This window comes from Bacillus rossius (assembly GCF_032445375.1).
Source record: "Bacillus rossius redtenbacheri isolate Brsri chromosome 4 unlocalized genomic scaffold, Brsri_v3 Brsri_v3_scf4_2, whole genome shotgun sequence".
NCBI classification, from domain to species: Eukaryota; Metazoa; Arthropoda; class Insecta; order Phasmatodea; family Bacillidae; genus Bacillus; species Bacillus rossius.
In genome coordinates this window covers 37,897,376-37,920,208 of record NW_026962011.1, presented here as the reverse complement: position 1 = coordinate 37,920,208, position 22,833 = coordinate 37,897,376, and the positions used below count along the sequence as shown (strand labels likewise).

The following is a 22,833-nucleotide window of genomic DNA, read 5'->3' as shown; positions in this document are numbered from 1 at the left end:
GAGAGAGAGTGTTGAAGTTAGACCACTCAAGACGTTTACAAGTTGAAAAGTGGTAAAAGTAAGTATAAAATAATGATATATTATGTTATAGCTAGGGACCGGAAAAATTCGCGGGTTCAATGACCTGTAGGATGAACTCCATACTTCTACGTACACTCGGTCAAATGCCACCCACTCATTGGCTGCTGTCTTGTGAGACGTTCCAGCGTAGCAGCCTGTGATTCGATAAAGCTTTGGTCGGGTGTTTCTCATTGGCCCAGAGTCATTCAGGTGAGTTGTGAGCCAATAGCAGAGGCAGCCCTCGGCCGTCGCTGTCGCCGAGTGTCCAACTGTACCCGCGCGCGGAACACTTGAGCGGCTGCAGCGACGGGGAAGGCGTCGAAGAAGACCCGGGGGTCAAGTGGGTCTCGACGGGGGTCGGGCCAGCCAATCAGCCTCGTTGACGCGACTAGAGTGTCCCGATGATCGAGTGGTCGGAAAATCACTCGCCCCTACGCGGGGACGCGGCGGACGTTGCCGTGAGTCTGTTATCTTGCACTTCTTTTTCGACGTGATAACGTCTTGTAAATAGAGACCGTAAAAATTCGCGGGTTCAATGACCTCCAGGATAGACTCCAATATCCTCTACACACTCGGGCAAATGCCAACTGTTCATTGGCTGCTGACTTGTGAGTCGTGTCGACTGGGTGGCCTGTGATTCGACACTTCAATGAGTGAGGGTCTCTAATTGGCCCTCAGTCCTCCAGATTAACAGTGGACCAATGGCAGAAGCAGCACTACGGTATAATTTTTTGAATTTCAGCATAACACGAAATAAACCAGCGAATTTTTCAGGTCTCTACTTATAAATCGATGAACGCCGGCTGCACGCACGAAAAAGCATGACTCATTGTCACGTTCCGCCTGAGCCGAGCGTTCCAGCGAGAGCGCGGAACATGCGGTAGAGAGGAACGATCAGGCCTAAGCGTTCGGCTTGTGACGCATCTATCTCTCTTCCATTCACGTTCATCATGTAAAATTATCATCCGTAAACTGAATTTACAGACAACCCCCTTTTCCTCAACATCTTCCATTGACAACACTCGTATCCACGTACCTCCATGTCAAACCCATACTCCTCTGTTCATTGTGTCATTCACAGTGCCCACCTGGTAAGGGGTATATCTGTGTGACGGGGTGATAAGTGTGACTCTCGCTGGTGCTTCTAGCGCGGTGTCGCCTCTATGAGGGCAAGGGTCTAACCGGCGTGCATAAGACGACTATGATATTTGATTGGTAACCACAGCTTTAGATAATGATGTAATACAAGTCCCTTGGGTGCTTTCAAGAATCTGTACAAGTTGTTTCATGCCTAAAATGTATCCTGAAAACATACAGTTAAAAACGAACTCTCCATATACATAACCCAGACACTCGTTGTTCCTTCTTAGATAACGTTTGTGTTATTGATGTGTTACATCTTAGATCTTGGTATACGGCATATGGTGGGAGTAATTTCTTTAATACGATGGAAGTCAAGGAACGGAAATGAGAAATAACCACGGTGCTGCCAACTGTGGCGGATGGCGCGAACAAAAGTTAACAGATAGAAAGGGAAACTTTTTGGTATTAACTTTTTTTAACTAATGGGCAGTATTTTGTTAAAATTCTTTGTCGAAAATCAGATCCAAAGCAGGAGTTTAGTAATTTTTTCAAGACTTTTTAGCTTTTATCGAAGCCGTTATATGTTTTCGATAGTCGACGTAGCTGCACCGGCAGCGAATCCTAGCGGTTGGTGCGGAAACTACGTGTGATTCGCGTCCAGAAATGTAGTTGAAAACACCATTTGCGTATTTTTATCACGTTTGAAATTATTTTAAAGAATTCTACGATAAGATTCGTGTCCGAGTTTCGTATTGTAAGTGGATTTGCAACGTGAGAACACATTAATTTGCTCGTTACAGTGGTTAGATGTTACACAAAACTGGCGAGTAATGAAAGACTCGCTCATTTTCACAATTTAAAATGTTTTTCGGCTATCAGCCTTGGAAGCATTTTAGGCCATACGTCGTGTTGATGTTTCCAGATGATTTCGTCGCGACGAAGCTGCGGCCGAAGTTTGTCGTTGGAGTTGAGACTCGCCCTGTGCAGGTGTTCGCGGCCACGCGGCCTCCGCCACGCGCGGCCAGCGAGCGCTCCATTTTTTTTTTTTTTTTTGACTACAGCCTCTCCACGCTGAAGTCAGTCTCACACAGCCGAAGTGTTGGTGAGGCCTCCTAACAAAAATGGGAGTGATTTCACGGGAGGTTCCTAGTACCTACGTTCCAGGCCGGAGCCTGTACGCGTTTCGTAGAAAAGTAAACAATGGCCAGAGCCCTCCCTCACTCTCGTGGGCGAGGACTCAGTGGCCCGCGTGCGTCTGGCGCTAGCACAAGGCTGCAGGGGCGCGGCGATTAGCGGCCCTTGCCAGTGGCGTAGCCAGGATTTGTGTATGGGGGGATGTTAAGAAGCATGCTTCCCCCCCCCCCCCCCCGTATTAAAGCGGTGGGTCCGGGGGTCCTCCCCTGGGAAAATTTGAATTTTAAGGTGTAAAATAATGATATTTTAGCAGTTTTCGGTACTTAAATTTAAATATTGTAATGGTAAATTTTTTATTAATTTTAATATGAAATTTGTTTAAGTGATGAATAAGAAATTAATTTAAGATTTGGTGCTAAGGGAGGGGGGGGGGAGTATGAACCCCTAACTCCCCCCCCTGGCTAAGCCCCTGGCCCTTGCAGCCATTGGGAAGTTGCAAAGTGGGATGGCTACACAGTAGACCAGAGAACGCACTGGAGGAAACCTGCAGCCCGGGTGTAAACGCAGTTCGCGCCCGACAGACCGGAGAAGGGCGGGAGCGAGGAAGAATGTAGGATAGGTTTGGTGCCCCTGCGCGACATGGGTGTGTGTCGCAGAGGCATATGTCGCCCCGCGCGGCCAGCGAGCGCTCCGCCCGCTGATGCGGATTTATTGGCCGCGCACGTGCGCCGCGGCGCGGGTCAACCGCCAATAACAGCGCGGCTGTTCATCGGCGCAACGAGTCTCCGAGGCCGGAGCGCGGACCCCGGGCACGCTAGACGCTGACATATACATACTTTTTTTTCTTTTAATAAGTGAAACTTCTTTGGGCGCGATGGGAGTAACATTTCAAAGCGGAATTTTAATGCAACGTTTTCGTGTGAAACATTGTTGTAAAACGGTTTTTTTTTTGACGTGACAACGTCTAATAAATCGATGAACGCCGGCTGCACGCACGAAAAAGTGGCCCGTTACGCACATTGTTCCGTTACGCTGTGTCCCGTTACGCTCATTGTACGCTTGCGCCGCATCTATCTCTCTCCCACTCGACTGTTTATAAAGTGAAGTGAAAAAAGTTAATGTGGTTTTCATTGCTTATTACAACAACAATTTCGGCAATAAAGGTTAATAATTATTCTTGCATTTTAAAAATCTGATTACTAGTATAATTTCAAGTATTTATTCTTTCATTATTAAAATAAAAATGATTCAGTTTTGTTCATACAGTATGCAATCATTTCATCAATGTTTTGTTATGACGTTGTCACGTTAAACTATCGTCCGTAAACTGACTTTACAGACAACCAATTTTTTTTCCCTTCCCTAGCCTAAGTTGATCTAAGTATGTGTGTGTGGGGGGGAGGGGTGGTCCAGGTTTTGGGAGGACCTAAATGTGTCTCAGGTCGAAGCCTATACACTATACTATGCGGGGTTTTAACCATGCAGGACAAGGGTGCGTGCATCATGTGCTTATTGTTGTTTAATGGCCAGTCATGGCTGCAATTGGCGCCAAGGCTGGAGTCCCGATAGGTTGCCTAGCCTGAAAGCTAACTAAAGTGACCCAGGTAAAACCTGCATAGACACAGGGAAAACACCTGGGCCGGGTCATGCAGGGATGAATTAATCATGCGTTGAATCAAGCAAGAAAACCACTGGACAAGGGGGAAAACGGTCCAGGTAAGAAGGGCAGAAAGACTCAACCATGTTGGGGTTGGGCGCTTGTGCCTTGCGGCCCGCATTATTTTGTATTTAATTTTATTTGGCCTTTCAATAATAAATATTCTGAGGATTTTAAAATTCAAGATAAAAGTAATAATTTTCTCTAAAAGAAATTAAACCATATCACATAGCAGCCAGTAAAATTGACTTTAGACATAAAAAGTTCCAGTTTTATATTACATTACAATATCCTAATTCATAGTGCACAAAAAATGTTAAAAATATAACTTTGCCAGATAATTATGCAAAAAGTATGCGGTGAATTTTTTTTTTTGAAAGTTTAAGTCACTCAAAAAGTCGGGAAGTTTAACCTTCTTGGACGTAAATACAAAATAGTGACTTGGAACGGTACATACACCCTTAAGGCCCGGTCTTACGCCCTGTGATGATTTGTTCATTTTTTGTCATTACTTTTTTAAGGGACATTTATAAAAAATTTTATCTCGATACTTTTCTTGCTGTTGCTTCTCTGCGACAATTATTTTCAACAGATATTCACTTGGTGCAATAATCATGGGTGAAAATAGTCGCGCAATTAATGGTAATTACAACTTGTGCGGCTTTTTACACACATGATATAACACCAAGTGAATATCTGTTAAAAATAATTGTCGCAGAACAACTACTGCAAGGGAGGTAGGTATCGAGTGAAAATTTTCGAAGTATAGCCCTTAAATAAAAGTATTGATAAAAAAAGGGGATTGTCTGTAAAGTCGGTTTACGGACAATAATTTTAAGTGATAACGTCATATCAAATTTTTTAAATTGCTGCTTTTAAAAAGCCCGCCTTAACCTGTTTGATATTATAGAAGATTTTCTCGCACGGTGGTTGGCCGGTTCTTGCACACTCGGCTCAAGCGGAACGTGACAATGCGTCATGCTTTTTCGTGCGTGCAGCCGGCGTTCATCGATTTATAAGACGTTATCACGTCAAAAATGAACGAAAACCAACATGGTATGTAAGATCTAGCCTTAAGGAATATGCTCAGAATTTTATAACTTCTTCCATGGCGTTTTTTTTTTACCCTAGATATGATAAACAACATATCCCAAGAAACTCGACTTATCAACGTTTTCCAATAACTCCACGAGACAACTTCGGAGCTTAAACGGATCCTGAGAGAGAACTGGAAAGAATAACCTCGGAGTGTTAAAAAAAAACTACAAAAACTTGTTGAGTCTTCAGCAATAAAACATTCTTCTCCGACCTTTACGCCTGTTTGCAACGGAACTCAGAATCCAATGACGGAAACCGGCTTGGTTTCTGCAAATGTTTAGTTGTTTGAAGCAACGAAGAACTTTTCGTTCATCTGCGGAACATTCGTCGTTGAAAAGTTACTGCAGTTTCTATAGTAGTCCACGTGGTGTGTTCGCGCTAGAACTGTCATGGCTCTCATCCACTAGGATTCGTACCCATATCCTCGAAACTCTTTCATTTACTCCTCCGTCCTCCCCGCATTTTCTTCTGAACTGCTGTCAGATCAGCGCGGCTCAAACACACTTCACCCATGACTGAAACTTCTTTTTTACTACCGCAATCGAACCCTTTTTCTGCATTTTAGAGACCACTAGCTGAAGTACCGTGCTCTGATACGGCAGTCGACAGTGCTTAACGAAAGTTTGAGATCACGTGCTTATTTAATATATAATTACCCTAGTTATTGATATTTTTAGTTATCATTTCATGAATACATTGGGAACAGTGCAGACCAAGAGACATCTAACTTCCCAAAGAGCAAATATTTTTAATTTTCTTCATTTTTTATACAAACCCACATTTTCAAGTAAACATTTTTTTTTAAAATACTAAACCATTTTGTTGGTTTCAGTATCAATTTTTCCCAGTATTTTAAGACGCGTTTAATCATTCAAAAAAATAAATAAAATAAAACATGTGTTTACATAATAAATTAATTTTTCTTGCATTTTGAAAAATAAAGGGAGAAAACAGTTAAGTGTATTTGCATGTTTAAATATAAATATAAATTTTTTCGATTGAGCTAGCGAGACCGTAAAAGCACCAATTAATAGCTTATACAATAGGCCATTGAATGGTGCCTATGCCGTCTCGTTAGGTTACTCGACAATATTAATATTTATATTTATATTTGAACATACAAATGCACTTTATTGTATTCTCCCTTCATTTTTCAAAATGTGAGAAAATAATTTCTTTTAGGGCAGAACTCGTCAACAAAAATTTAGGAATGTGTTTGCTCATGCTTTGGAATGAAATTTCTGCAATTTTGGACGCGCAATTTTTTTTTTTTAAATTTGTTTATAGATTAACCAGAAAGAGGATATGCAGCTTTGTGTTGGAGGAGAATAGAAGGTAAGCAGTCATGAAGGAAAATTGAATAACGATTAATCTGGCATGCCTCCACAGGGATGTGTCTGTGTTAGTGAGGCGGGATTAAAGAGCGACGCTCGTTGGTGCTTCTAGCGCGGTGTCGCCCCTAAGCGCAAGGCTGTGATCTGACGCGCTGTATTATCGTCGTGCATAGGACAACTAAGAAATTTGAGTGGTGTCCGTAACATTATACGGTGGAGAAATCGAGGATAAAGGTGTAATGCAAGGCCCTAAAGTGCTTTCCGGTTGTTTTATGCCTAAATATTACTCTGAAAACACGCCTTTCGGCCAATCTAACTTTTCTAAAAATACATGTTTAAATTCTGTATCCGGAATCCAAACTACTTAGCGGGCCACAACGAATTATTATTTTTTTTTGTAAACAGTCCCCACTCAGATATCTCGAGTAGTTTTCAAAGGGGACGCACCACAACGCCGAAATACCACAACGCCGAAATGCCTAATTGTCCACAACGCCGACAGCTAGAAAACTACTGTGTACCACAACGCCGAATTACCACAACGCCGAATTTCCACAACGCCGAAATACCACAACGCCGAAATGCCTAATTGACCACAACGCCGACAGCTAGAAAACTACTGTGTACCACAACGCCTAATTACCACAACGCCGAATTACCACAACGCCGAATTACCACAACGCCGAATTACCACAACGCCGAAATACACTAACGCCGAAAAATGTCATTGCAGGACTGCCACAAAGGTTAGGTTAGGTTAGACTAGGTTAGGTTAGGTTAGGTTAGGTTAGGTTAGGTTTGATTGTGATATTTCGGCGTTAAGATACATTTCAGAAACACACACAATTTCATTCAGTTGTTAGTGTATTTCGGCGTTGTGGTACACAGCAGTTTTCTAGCTGTCGGCGTTGTGGTCAATTTTGACATTCGGCGTAATGGTATTTCGGCGTTGTGGTAACGACCAGTTTTCAAATCACGTTGTTTTTCCCCTGAAGCTCTGCGCGCCACGTGTGTGTGCCCAGGTAGGCGGAGGCCTTAACATTACCTGAAGGAGAGGTCTCCATGAACACCGCGCACGCATGCCGCCTCACCGCGTAGAGCAACATTTCCGGTTCATCCCACGCGGCTCGTTTGTTCTGCAGACTGCGCGGCGTTGCCGTCAGTGTCTGTCCCCCCCCCCCCCCCCCTTTTCAAAACCTTCCGCCAGCAGGCCCGTGTCACGTTTCTGCGGCATGTCAGACACGCCGCATTAGTCACCCGGCGAGGCACGCGTCTTTCAACGTCATTTCACTCGGGAATTAGCGACGGCAGCTGATGACGGAGTGAGGTGTTTTTTTTATTCCAAAGCGTACGTTACGGGTAGAGCTAGAAGAAGAAGTAAACATAGCATTATCCGAGTTTGTTGGGTAAAGTTCGAATTTAATAACTGAAATAAATTTGAATTCGGCCTTTTTCCCGCTTTCACTTAGCTCTACCCAACGATGGCTGGGTGATTATTAAGTATTAAAGGTTAGCTGGACCACAAAAAAAGTTTAGTTTTTTTTTTACCTATCCGAATTTATGAAAATTTATTTCTTAACACACGTAATTAATTTAATATTACTTTAATTAAAAATTAAGGATATAAGCCTACCTAGTATGAAATACTCCAATGGACTAAGCTATTTAGTTAATAATCTAATAGCAATACAATAAACAAATAAACTGTATTCATATATGTTTGCTTAAAGCATAATTTGTATAATCCAGTAATCTATAAATTAAAAAAGTAAAAAACAATTACCACCGTCGAGTTTCGAGCCACGTTTCTTTAGCTTATAAACCACGCACTATAAATTCTGCGCCTAACAGGAGAATGAACGGAGAGTAAATTAACTAGTGTACTACCGGTATCATTAGGGTTTTTTTAAAACTTGAAATTACTCTATACTATGACTATTTTAGTTCACCAAATATATTCCACGGTAGTTTCACTATCATACAGTTTCATTTGGCACACCTATACGTTTGTTATGTCCCCTAATATTTATAAAAGTGACTATATATGTATTTATGTTCATACACGCGGGTCCGCCATATTCATGTGAAAATTTCTTTGCATGGTGTACGCGATCGTAAAAATTAAATCTCATCATCCTCCATCATTTTATTCTGATTTTCACAAAACAAAATGGCGGACGTTTGTTTATATTTGTATCAGCTTTTCTAACCTCTTTTGATTAACGACTGTAATTAAGCTGTTCGGAAAAAAAAATTGGATCAAAATATTACTGGTTAATATGAACTTAAAAGTTGCATAATTGTCTAAAGTTAAATACAATATACATAAAAAGTTTAGTCCTGTGATGATAGACAATACAGAGTGCCAGATAGACGAAAATAGGATAAACGAGACTATACTTTATTGCTAACGAGAGTAGATTACTAGAGACGGCCAGTCTACTCGGTGTGCGAGTAGTGAGACGTCCCAGGTGTTGTAACTGTGTACAACATGGCTATGATTATTTTTGCATTAATAAAATACGTTTTTTCGAGATAAATACGAAAACTGGCGCATAATTTTATATTTTAAATGCCGTTTCACTCAAGCATAATTTTTTTTAACCATAGAAAAAATAATCGAATATCCATCAATTTGGATTTATTTTGTTGTATCATGTTGAACATTTGCGTAGTTAATACTGGAAAGCCTTTCAGGGTAACGGTTTACAAATAACTTTTACTACTGGAGGTACTATAACAATACAAAGCATAAATTATTGGGTAATAATCCGAACCAGGAACTAGGAATAACGAGGGAATGAGTTGCTGTCGATTCAGACTCCAATCACATTGTAAATAGTGATTAATTAAGTTAGTATTCCTTTTTTTTTTTTTTTTTTGTCATATTTTTGGTCTGATTTTTATTTTTCAAGAGTTGGTATGAAGTACAGTAATAAGATACTTTTTAAAAATTAATACATTAAAAGACATAGACCAAACCTATTAATTGGGATATTCTTCGAAATAGATATTTCCCAATGTAACAAATGAATATCTTGTTTTGAAACGAGCTTTGAACAAAATAATAACGTCAATCTATTTATAAACCAAGGCTTCGTAACAGCAGGATTTGTTGTAAATTGTAATCCATAACCAATACATTAATAAAATAACAATTAGTAGCGTTTTAAATTTTATTGGGGATAAGAATGAAGTAGATATAGGTTTTAGCCGTCATATGATTATGATATTTCCTACAACGGGGCCTTCAAGATAGTCGGACTCGCTCGTGAACTGATACGGGCAGATAACTTTCCGTTGCGAGTAGATAACGACGTGGTTTTGAGTCCGAGAAAAGGTGTGCTCACGCCACGCGTATTCCATCCCATTACCGTCGCAGATAATGTGTATGGAAGGAATATCTCTCAAGGCTATTTTGTATGTACGACTTAGTACTGCGTCAAACTGCTACTTTACATTGAGTACAGTTAAACCTTGTTTATCCGGACTTACTGTGTAATAAGCAAAAAAATATATATATTTTAAATTAGCAGACTTATTTACTACTATAAAAAACTTTATTTTGTAACAAAATTACATAGTTTATAAATGCCCTATATAAAAATATATTTTCACATCATTACAAACATATATGCCGTTTGAATGAAGCACGATCAGTTAAATTATCGTATGCTAACATTCTTTGTTTGCAAAGATGTAGAATACAGCTGTCATTTTTATGTCAACATTAAATAAAATGTCTACAAGTCCGATCCGGATTATCCGAAGATACGGATCAACGAAGGGCCGGATAAACGAGGTTTGACTGTAATTCGAACTTGCGTTGGGTCTATTTCTATATCAAATTTGTATCAATGCATGCGTAATTGTTATAGTAAGCTAATTTTTTTTGCATCTTTGTTGGTTTTAAAGATTTCATGCCATTATGTACTATCTATAATCATTCATGAGAATGCATTTTGTGTTCTGTAACTAATTCAGTCGCAGATTTACGCTAGATGTTTATCTGCTAGGTATAAATGTCAGGTAAATATTCGTAACGACATTTTTTGGCCCGGCTAACTGCGTCGTGTTCACTCGCTGAAATTCATTTTCTAAGTTTCCGCAGTTGTGTAGCACATTCGTATTTGCTACGATGGTTTCGTTTACTGAAATATTTCTCGATAAAAAGCTGCGATTAGAAAAGATAACAAAAAAAATTGGTTGTCTCTAAAGTCGGTTTACGGACGATAGTTTAACGTGACTACGTCATAACAATACATTGATGAAATGATTGCATACTTTCATGAATAAAATTGAATAATTTTTATTGAATTATCACTATTTTGTATGGATACAACGAAGGAGTGAAATGAAATCTACAATTTAATTGAAAAATTTTCTTTTATTTGCACCCATTAATTCAAATATGTTTATTACTTTAACGAACAGATTATTTTAACTATAACTTTTATACATGTTTGCTATTTAACTTCTTCCAATCTGTGGTATTCTGTTAAGGATATGACGATTATAGGAAAAGTAGGAAACGAATGGGAGTGTTTCAAGTTTAATGTGCCTCGAAAAAGTCAAATCAATGGTTGTTCCAATCTAGTGGAAGAGAGACAGATGCGGCGCAAGCGTACACAGCGTAATGGGACAATGTGCGTAACGGGACACTTTTGCGTGCGCGCAGTCGGCGTTCATCGATTTATTAGACGTTGTCACGTCAAAAAAGGTGTAATGACGGTCGGAGCCGAGCCGCCGGTAAATGAGGGAGCCATGCGCAAGAGGCGAGAGTCCGTCTGCGTGATCGCGAGTCTATGGTTTTGCTGCTCGCGCGCGCCGTGAATGAACGCGGGGACGAGTGCGCAGCAGCTCCGCGCAGGTACCGCCATATTGATCCCGGGCGCCGAGGACATCTCGCCAGCCGGCCGCTGCCTGCACACGGAGTCGGGGACCGTCCAGAGACGGCATGATGCGGCTGCTTGAGTCACTTTCTGCCCCACCAAGCCGACGATCGGAGACCGGGAAAATTCGCTAATACATTTCGTGATCAGCTGAGATTAAACTAATTAGCCAGAGACCGGAAAAAATTCTCGATTTCAATGACCTGTAGGATATACGCCATGATCCTCTACGCACGCGGGAAAATTACATCTGCTCATTGGCTACTGAGTCGTGTCGCCTGTTAACTGGTACGCTAGTGATTCGATACTTATTTTGTTAAAGGTTTTTCACTGTCCGAGTATCATTCAGATAAACTGTGGCCCAATCACTGATTCAGTAAAAAGGCAAACGTTTTTGGATTCTAGACTATCACGAAATGAATCCGCGAATTTTTCAGGTCTCTACAATTACACCTTTGTGATACTTCTGCAATTGGTTCACTGTTAATCTAAAGAACTCTCTGTCAATTCAACCCTTACTAAACGAAGTACGTATCGAATTACGCCACACAAGTCAGCAACCAATGAACAGGGTGACGTTTGAGGATCAAGGATTGGAAACATTCGCGGTTTCAATTACCACGATCCTCTACGTACTGGACCAATCACACCCACTCACTGGCTAATGACTCGTGACACCTGTTAGCTGGGACGCTTATGTGATTCGATGCATCCTTTGGCGCGGGTTTTCCATGTATCATAGTCCTTTAGGTAAACTGTGGTCCAATCTCTGGAAGCAGCAGCATGAAGGTGGGCGAGTTTGAATTCTAGCCTGTCGTCTAATGAAACACTGAATTTTTTTTTCCTGTTTCTATTCGTCTTATACCAAAGTAGACTTGAAACACATAAGCATAAGCCTCCCGTTGATGATTGGACCACAATGCCATTGGCGACCCTGGCCAGTTGTTATAAACGATGTCATGACCTTGCTGAAGGACCAATGAGTAGGGACCGGAAAAAGTTGCGGATCAATTTCGCGGTTAGGCTAAAATTCAATTAAATGACAGAACGTTTCGCATAACTGGTGGGTCGGTAGTGAAAGAGTGTGCGCGGGAACCTGCTAGGAGTGCCCCCCCCCCCCCCCCCGCCCCTTCCACGGCTGTGCCGCGATGCGTGTGCTCATTGTGGCTTTACTGTGTCTCTCCTGGGATCCTGAGGGGACATCGCCAAGGAAGAATGACCCAGCTCCCAGCACTGACCTTCCGGTGACTTTTCTGCCAGAGACTGCGCGCACAGATGCCTGTTCTAAGGAGAGGACAAGGGGAATTAGCGCAGTATTTCTCTGGTTTTCACACCGTACTGATAGCACACCATACGGTTTTTGACGTGACAAAGTCTAATAAATCGATGAACGCCGGCTGCACGCACGAAAAAGTGTCCCGTCACGAACATTGTTCCGTTACTCTGTGTCCCGTTACGCTCATTGTACGCTTGCGCCGCATCTATCTCTCTTCCACTCGACTGTTTATAAAGTGAAGTGAAAAGTTAATGTGGTTTTCATTGCTTATTACAACAACAATTTCGGCAATAAAGGTTAAATTATTCTTGCATTTTAAAAATCTGATTACTAGTATAATTTCAAGTATTTATTCTTTTATTATTAAAATTAAAATGATTAAATTTTATTCATAAAGTATGCAATCATTTCATCAATGTTTTGTTATAACGTTGTCACGTTAAACTATCGTCCGTAATCCGACTTTACAAACAACTTTTTTTTTTTTTTTTTTTTTGCGACTGAACTCAGGTTCGACCGAAATAACGAGAATAAATGAGTCCACACCAAACCTCTTGACCCGCTACAGTGATGGCAATTTCACAATTTCCGCTCGAAACACAATTGGTTAGGGCCATGCATATTTCGCGAAAAGCTTCCGAGACTAGTTATAAGTTAAAAACACTGTAGCACCGTCTGTGTTTCGTGATTGGGGTGAATTTCTTTCAGGTACATGTCGATTGATCCAACATGTTGCATAGTCTAATAGGCGTTCAGATTTATTCGCTAAAAAATGCCTGCCCCTACAAATCGTGTTTAATTAACATTCAGTTATTTTAACTACTGAAAATGTCCGTTTACATTTTAAACTGCATCGTGATCGGCACGGGGATAGCACCCTCTGAGCGATAGGGGCTTTGGACGGGCACGAAGGGTACAGACAGTGTTTGCCTCAACAAAATATTTGTTCGTATATGGCGAAATAAATTTATTTTGTTAATTCAAACAAATATTTTGTAGTAGGAAATATTCTGTTGACTCAACAGAATGATTTTGTCAACTCAACAGTATATTTGGTTAGGTGTAACAAATCAATTTTGTTACTTACCAAGTTTGGTTAAGCTAACAAAATATTTTGTTTGTTACAGCAAGTAAATATTTGTTTCGCCATATATAAAGAAATATTTGTTTGATTGAAACAAACCTTTTTATCTGTGTACGATGTGCCCTGAACGAGGCAACAGGACGAAGGCCCGCAGTGGAACGGCAAAGCAACGCGCGAGTAATAGGAAACTGCAGTTAGTCCGGGAGACGGCTTGTTGCGACATAGTTGAAGTATTTTTTTTTATTTCCACGCCGTCATCACCACATCGCAACACCCATAACTGGGGCCCTGGTATTTTCGAGAAAACTTTGGAGCATTGTCCGTGTGTATCGTGGTTGGCCGGGTTTATTTCAAGTTAATGTCTGATGTTAGCACACCAATCACAGCCATCCCAGTGCGGAACCAGGCGGGTCACGAATGGCCCGGCCAAATATGGCAATACCTTCTCATGCAGACGGGCGCCAATGGATAGGAAACAATCGCTAGAAAACATACCTCTACTCATAACATTGCGGAAATTTCGTTCTGAACGCCTGATAATAGCAGATAAGTGTTAATTAAAACTTCCACAAAATACGGTAATTCGAAACAGTTCCCGCGATGTAAAGCTCCCGGGAGACTCCCCTGCGATGGGATGAGTTTCTCTCGGGAACACGTCTGTTGTCGGAACACCAATCACAGCAATCCAGACGGTCGCCAATCACGAGGACGGAACCACAGGCGGAAAGGCAGTCTAATGAGCGTTCCGGTTTTTTTTAATTTATTTTTAACCCTGCCCGTAGTTACTGTGTATTTAAAACATGACTAATAAAATGTTTTTGTGAATACAGGTATAATTTTTTTTTAAATTTGTTATGATCTTTAATTTTTTTTTCATAATTGTATGACACTGTGAAAGAGTTTTAATTCTGAAAGATAACCCCTCCCCCCTGGAGCTGATGCGCCCCTGTCTCGGCACGGGGAGTCCATTGCTCCGACTAGGACACAGTAGTGGACCCAGTAGAGTTGGACGGGTGATTCGTGGACAAGAAGAGATTGCAGCAGAGGTAACAGATGAGTCCAAAAAGCGAATTTCTATTTCCTGAAAGCTCAGCTGTGAAGTTAAAGCTTGCTGGAGAAATAGAAATGCGCAAGCTCAGCTGGTATGTTAAAGCTTGCTGGTGAAATAGAAATGTGCAAGCTCAGCTGGTATGTTAAAACTTGCTGGAGAAATAGAAAGTTGTACACTCAGGTGGTATGTTAAAGCTTGCTGGAGAAATAGAAAGGTGTACACTCAGGTAGTAAGTTAAAGCTTGCTGGAAAAATAGAAAGGTGCAAGCTCAGCTGGTATGTTAAAGCTTGCTGGAGAAATAGAAAAGTGCAAGCTCAGCTGGTATGTTAAAGCTTGCTGGAGAAATATAAAGGTGCAAGCTCAGCTGGTATGTTAAAGCTTGCTGGAGAAATATAAAGGTGCAAGCTCAGCTGGTATGTTAAAGCTTGCTGGAGAAATAGAAAGGTGTACACTCAGGTGGTAAGTTAAAGCTTGCTGGAGAAATAGATAGGTGCATTGTTAACAAGTATCCATGACGGTGAGTTATAGCGAAGTATTTATAAATGATTACAGTATAATGCCTCTAATATAGAACGATTTTCATTTTTTTAAATAACTGAAGTCGATAGTAAACTGAGCTTAAAATGTGTAGAACCAACAGTAATGTTCACTGAAAAGGGCACAAATGCCCTTGCAATCAAACATACAGGCTACACGGGTCACTCCAAGGTCACATTACAAGGAGCGGCGTGAATTTTTGCAGTAAACCCAATGGATGACAACTGTTGGGTATTGCTATAAAAAATAAATAAAAAAAGAACAATTTTTTAACGTACAGAAACGATTTAAGTTATGACAGAAGTACGACTTAATTTCTAACAATTTTTTAAAATTTGCCCAAAAAAAGTTGCTTGAATTTTGAAATAGAATAATATGAAACAAAACAACGGAATACCTAGATGTTGCCTCAGGTTTGATCCATGTCTGCTGAATTTCCTTTTCATGGTGTCTCCAGTTATTCGTCATTTTAACAATGTCGGAATTATGGCTGTAACGGGTTTTAGCGTCGGCGAATAAAAGCTAATCAGATAAGGATCTGCGATATGATCCAAGACAATTGGAACTGATAATTTATTGTAGTTCAAAGAAAAATGTCCCTGTAACGCCATTCGTATCTCTTAAGGTTCAGATAAGTTAATTGATAATTCGAGTGTTATTGAATTAGAGATATGATAAAATATGACGAAACCATAACCTTAGATAAAAGGTAAGAATTAAGTACCTATAGGAAAATGCTCTCAAACAAAAAAAAATTCATTAAATTTGTAGCCATGCCTAGATATCTGATGTCTTAAGAAAAACATATTTGATCAATTCCCGGGCAGATAATTCTGGCAAACCTTTCCATCTCTTCGCTTCTATAGACTATAGGTAAATACAATAAAACGAAGTAGCTTATTTACATGGAATATATTTTCAAAATAGAGTAGGCTTTGATGATAAGTGGTATTGAGGCCAAAACACTTTTTAAGTGTTTGTCTGTATGTTAAATTTGGCATCATCATGCAAAACATATCCAATAGGCTTTATGAAAATTATAACGGTAATGTATGTCGAGAAGTAAGTTCTAACACATTTTCCATCCCAATAGGTTACATGGAAACCCTCCTCCCCCACAGAACGCACACTTTGGTTTTGGCACGAATCGCTCTTAAGCTATTCTACGCGAACGAAGTCATGGATACAGCTATTTTGAAATAAAAAATATATATTTTGGCGGTGTTTGTTGAGTGAAACTAAACCGTAGTTATGCTGTACGCATTTGTATTTGGATATTGATGTCTGATCAGTGTGAAATGAATTTTTGTAAATTTCCAGGCAATCAGTCTTGTTCTAAAAACTGTTGTGAGGAAAAAAAAATTGTATTGAAGAAAAATTTAAAATTTTTGATTTTTCCAAACTAGTGTTATTACTGTTATTAATAATATTTAGAAGGCGTGTGTATAATAAGGGTTTTAGGGAGGGGTACATTAAACCACTCTTCGGATACAACCCTAAAGGGATATGTTTAAGTATTCCACTCGTGTAAACGAGCCGAAAATGTCCCACGATATGGCATCGCCGGCGCTGCGTCTAGAAGCGTGCCTTACCGTGTATGTGGCGGTCATGCTGATACATGTCTCAATGCCCCAAACACTTGCGAGGTTGCCGTATGTTTCTCCGTGCATGACCTTCCTGACACTGACGCCCGCGCCGGCGGGCGCCGACAGCGTCGCCCCCTCCCCCCGGTTCGCGCCGCCATCTTGTCGGCACATGCGCGACGCTGCTGCGCGCTGGCGGCGGCAGGTTGCATCAGCCGCGCCGCGCGAACACAAGAGTCTAGCGGCAGCAACGCTACTTCCTGCAACTGGCTGCAAATGCCACACCGCTCACGCTCGTTCCGGGGCCGGCGGTGCGATCCCACAACGGGAAGCCTTCTTTTCACCAAATAGAGGAAAATACCTAATAGAAGAAACGTACTTCGTGGATTTGTATATTTTTCATACCGTATAAAATCTAGGAAGTCTTTGTCTTCCACAGATATTCTCCGGACGCCCCATATTCCCATGCCATTTTACGCAACTTTTAATTTTCAGGTAAGGACATGATAACTAATGGTCAATTAGGTTAGGTTAGCTACATTATAAATACTTTAAAACATTTTGGACGGTTGATTTGGTTAGTATAGCTACATTAAAGATACTGTGAAATCATGTAAACGGTTTCCTAGCGCTGGATAGCTACATATTAAAAAGTTATTTGTTAAGCAACCATAAAATGATTTTACACTATTTTTAATGTAGCTATACTTACCTAATATAACCAACCATCCACTAAACAGTCTGTGTGGCGTTTTTATACTGGAGAGAAAAAACGCGCGCGTAAAAATAAAAAACATCCAGGGGGTAGGCGCTCCCGATCGGCCAACTTCGGAAAGGCTCGGCATTTGCAGCCAGTTGCAGTAAGTAGCGTTGCTGCCGCTAGACTCTTGTCGCGCGAACCCGGGCCGCCTACGCGCGGGGCGGCGTAGCTTTGTTCCCTCCTCTGTCACGCTACTTCCGCGCGATCCTCGTGGCCGTGTCTGTGTCTGAGTGATCACGAAATGTATAGTTCGAATCCCAGATAAACTAGGTATTAACTAAGTACGTAAGCCTACTTTTTAGAAAACGGCGAGAGATACTGCGCCATCGTTTTCCTTGAAGTGTCTATTTCATGACTTTGACCTACCAGTGACATTTGTTTTTGTAATATGAGTTTTTAACAAAATTTCTGGACGCGGATCACACGTATTCTCCACACCAGTCGCTAGAATTCGCTGCTACGTCAACTATCTAATCATTTGATTTGCAAAATGAAAATTTAAACTATATAAGGAAACGGCTCCGATAAAAGCGAAAAATTCTCGAAGAAAATACAGACTCCTGCTTTGGAACTTGATTTGCGACAAGGAATTTTATTAAAATACTGTCCATCTTGCTAGAATTCGTTAAACAGTATTTCCCTTTGGTTTTGTGAACTTTGGTTTCGCGCCATCCGCCACAGATGGCCGCACCGTGGTTACACATTTCCGTTCCATGTGACTTCCCGTTCCACTCAGGGAATCACTCCTACCAAATGCCGCAAACCGAGGAGCAAGATGTTACACTTAAAAAAAAAAAAAATTACCTAAAGACTGTGAACGTTGCAGTGGTCATAACTGTAATAAATTACCTGGGCGTATTGCATAGCTTGTAGGATTTCCAATGAATTTTATTAGTAATAGACTGTTAGTTTCGTCTTACTCTCGGAGTAAACTTATGCATTAAAAAAAATAGATTTTGACTCGAAACCCCCCCCCCCCCCCCTCCAATCACACACGCACTGGTTACAGCATCCCTGTGACCCCCACCCTCTCCTTATAAGGATGACCCTGTTTGCGAGCACCAAGTCTTTAATGCCGCGTGATTGTTGGATGTTGGTTGGCGCGGAGGTATGCGACTCGGCATTATGCCTACAGTCACGGCCCCCACATTCGATTACGGGCTCTGGACCCAGGATCGGAGACGGGCCCTCCCCACCCCCTCCCCCAACAATTTTACAGTCACGTGCTACATTATAATTGCATGGTTATTTCTTACCTACACTTTTTTAGAATGTTATTTAACCTGAAAATACAGGGTAAAATTATTTGCTAATTAATATGTCCAAACTAATCTTTATTTATATAATTATTTTACTATAAAATGACCACAGCGAGTAGGTATGTTTATTTCACACGCTGAGATGAAAACAAACAGGACTGGGCCCGGGCCTGGAGGGACCCAGGGGTCCACCCAGCCCCGCCCCTGTGGGGGCCATGCCTACAGTCCTTCGCCTAGCTTCGTTGAAGCCGCGACTGGGGAGGAGGGTGGCCTCGCGACAGTCGGCGATGGTGCGGCCACGTCTCAGGCTCTCGACGAGACGAGCAGCAGCCAGCGAGCTCCGACCGGGGAATACACGCTTCCAGGAGCAGCAGCGACTCCGCGTTGGGGTTTTTGACGTGACAACGTCTAATAAATCGATGAACTCCGGCTGCGCGCACGAAAAAAGTGTCCCGTTGCGCACATTGTCCCGTTACGCTCATTGTACGCTTGCGCCGCATCTGTCTCTCTTCCACTAGATTGGAACGACCATCGATTTGACTTTATCGAGGCACATCAAACTTGAAACACTCCCATTCGTTTTCTACTTTTCCTATCATCGTCCTATCCTTAACAGAATAACACAGATTGGAAGAAGTTAAATAGCAAACATGTATAAAAGTTATAGTTAAAGTAATCTGTTCGTTAAAGTAATAAACATATTTGAATTAATGAATGCAAATAAAAGTAAATTTATCAATTAAATTTAGATTTCATTTCACTCCTTCTTTGTATCCATACAAAATAGTGATAATTCAATAAAAACGATTCAATTTTTATTCATAAAAGTATGAAATAATTTCATCAATGTTTTGTTAGGTCGTTGTCACGTTAAACTATCGTCCGTAAACCGACTTTAAAGAAAAACAATTCCCCCCCCCCCCCCCAAATAGATTAGTTAATGTTTTTTTTAAATAACATTTTGTTTTTATACGATCTTTTAAAGGTTCTTGCAAAGGAGAAGTTTGATTTAAGATGTTTATTTGGACATACATAATTGCTGGTTAAACTGTATGTTATAAGAAACATACAGTAGAACCAAAATGTTTTATAAACACAGATAATTGGCATTTTATTTAACTTATAATTAAATGTTTTATGCTTATTTTAATACTGTTATTTTAATACTGAACTCTAAAACAAGCAGAATCGAAAATATCCACAAAAATAATTTTATATTAATATTTGAAAATTTTTCAGTCCTTTGACAGTACATACGTTTGATTATGCAACATTCCTAACTAAATGTAATATATATTCTTTTTGTATTAGGTTTTCAAACAGTGGTATCAAATTTCTTATAAAAACTTTATTAGGTATATTTTGACTGCTTCGAAATGATATCTCATATTTGATTAAGAATTCCAGACTACATGTCTTGTGTTAATGTGTAATTCTGATGTTTTAAGTATTTGTATTCTGCCTGTAAGTTTTATGTGTAACGTATGAGTTATCCTGAAATGGTATTAGCTTACCGCTGTTGAATGGCACAATAAATCCGAAAGAAAAAAAATTAATAGATATGAAACCAAGTGCAAGACTTACGAATGAAACAACCCTCGACATCCTTCATCCTCCTGTGGGAGCTGTCTCGCGTCTAACGACGGTCCATTGCCAGCGCTGTGTCGTCCAGAGCCTATGAATGACGCGAGGCGCTGGAACGGGCGCAGTTTCCCGCCCCTCCCCCCCTCCCAGGACACCACAGCCGGGTGCTTCCCCGACAAGCCCCCCGCCCTCTTTTCGCGTCACCCCCCAGCAAGTCTTCCTGTGTGCGGAGCATGGCTTGTCCGGCCGCCGCGGTCTCGGAGGAAGGAAGCGCAAGGCGCAGTTCGGCGAAGTGACGCATGGGCGTCGCAACCGGGGGGGGGGGGGGGACACGTCCCCCCCAATAATAAAAGTCTTCAATTTCGTCCCCTCCAATAATATATTTAGTTTCGTAGTTTCGTAGTTTCTCCTGATGTTTAAATTAATGATTTTGTGTGGATATAGCACCAGCATCAGATATGTTAACTGTGTTTTTACAAATTTGCTCTCTGAAAATATTTTTTTAGAAAAAATAAATTGTATATTGCAACCAACTCTGATTAGAATATTTAGGAAAGAAAAACGCCTAAAAGCAACCTTTTTGCACCTTCAAACTCCAAATTTTCCCGGGGGAGGATCCCCCACCCCCCGCTTTTTTTTTCTTCCCAGGGGATGGATATTCCTCAACAACTAAATCAATTGAAGTCCCCCCCAAAAAAATATATCCTTGCGACGCCCATGGGTGACGCACCCCGAGTTTATGTGGAACACGGTAACAGTTGGTGGCCCTGGACTTTGCGGGTTTATGGAGGGTTTCCCACGCGGGGAAGAATAAAAAACAAAAGCCAACTTGGAACTTAAAAGTTTCGACGATTATATTTTCGGGTAATTTTTATAAATGCTCACGATCAACTTACCTTGGAATGTAATCATAATTGGCAATAAAATATTTAAAATGTTTTTCTAATATCAAATCATGCATTTAAATTGGTGTTGAACAGTACTTTAATTTAATCGCCAATAAAAATTTTCTTTTTTTTTTCTCTTTTTTATTTTCACATGAATGTCCAAATTTCTAACAGAAAACCAAACTAACAAGTAAAACAGACGTGAAAATCGCCGGCAACAAACTGTGAGTGTCCGCGGTCCATGGGCTGCGAATGTCTGTGCTCGAGCCACAGACTCCACTCGTCACTGCGACCTGCTCCCGGTGGGAGGTCCGTGATGGGGGGGGGGGGGGACGTATATATATGACATCTCACATGCTCACTATATGAAAATCAAAATTGAATTAATGATTTGAAGTTTGAAGATTTCTATTTATCTAATTTTGTTCTTACTTTTATTTTTGTATTAATTTTTATGTGTTTTGACGTGTTATTTATTTGAAGGAAATAAATATAGCTTACCTTAACAATAGAGCTGGTGTTTTTCTTATGTTACAAAAGGCCTTTTACGCATTGAAACCTACAGCATATATTGATCCCTTGATGAATTCATGCAATTCAGAAAAAAAAAATTACGGGTTACGGTAATAGTCCTGTATTTTTCTTTAGAAACACAGACACGCAGTGGCGATAGAACAACTGCCGCCTCAACTTTGACTCTCGCTTGGTGCAGTTGCTGATCTTTGCGTCACCCTGAGGGCTAAACATGCACCTGGCCTCACACACAGTTACAGCATTTGTAACACGGCGTTATGATTTGTAATTCAGATCAATTTGAAGATTGAATTACTTAATAATGTATGACCAAAAATGAACACAGTATGGTAGTATTATTTTTAACAGTTCCCCCCCTTTTTTTTTCTATAAAAAGAAACTCCATTTTAACATTTGTTGTGTTGGATGCGTAAAAGTTGTAAGCTATCCATACCCCCGCGTGATTTACGTTTGTCTTTTATTTAGTTACATATAAAATAAATACATTTATTAAATACATATTATATAGTTTAATTAGATGTTTTGTTATTTAAAATTTATTGTTAAGGCTATAAAAATTATAAGTGATGGCAATAACTCGTTCTCTTCGAAGATTAATCATCTAGCAAGTGAACCGGCTAACAATAAGGTGGGACTAGTGGAATACGCTCAGCTGTAATAGTAAACTACACTCCAGCTGTAGCCTCGTTGACACCCAACGTTTCCGAACATTTCGGAACCTGTTTCTGAGACTTGATGTAAGCTTTTGGACATACGCCATTGCTAATCACATGTATGTTTGTAGAAGAAAACTACAGAAAACACAAAAAAACAAAACAAAAAAACAAATTAAGCAAAAAATTGCTGTTGTCAACAGGATATAAACACCACATAATATTCCATAACAGGAATATGGTCAACAAACAAAGAAAACCCAAGAAAAATGGACTAACAGAACGAAAATAAAAACCACAAATGATGACAGCACAAAAATATTGTAGTTTTCTTCTCCAGACATACATGTGCTTAGCAATGGCGTAT

General features: G+C 40.5%; 1 protein-coding gene across 4 annotated transcripts in view; it reads right to left on the bottom strand.

The window, feature by feature from the left end:
- Positions 1–20,473, bottom strand: part of LOC134542491 (b(0,+)-type amino acid transporter 1) — a 112,147-nt gene extending 91,674 nt beyond the window's left edge. Inside the window, exon 1 of one of the 4 annotated variants that reach the window (XM_063386829.1) lies at positions 20,393–20,473. In XM_063386829.1, the coding sequence (XP_063242899.1) occupies positions 20,393–20,420 (28 nt within the window). In that variant the 5' untranslated portion in view covers positions 20,421–20,473. Of the gene's footprint in view, positions 1–7,411; positions 7,506–15,603; positions 15,752–16,798; positions 16,900–20,392 lie in introns of those variants that run through there. The other 3 variants (XM_063386828.1, XM_063386827.1, XM_063386825.1) reach the window with 3 other exon arrangements.
- Between the last annotated feature and the right edge of the window lie 2,360 nt (positions 20,474–22,833).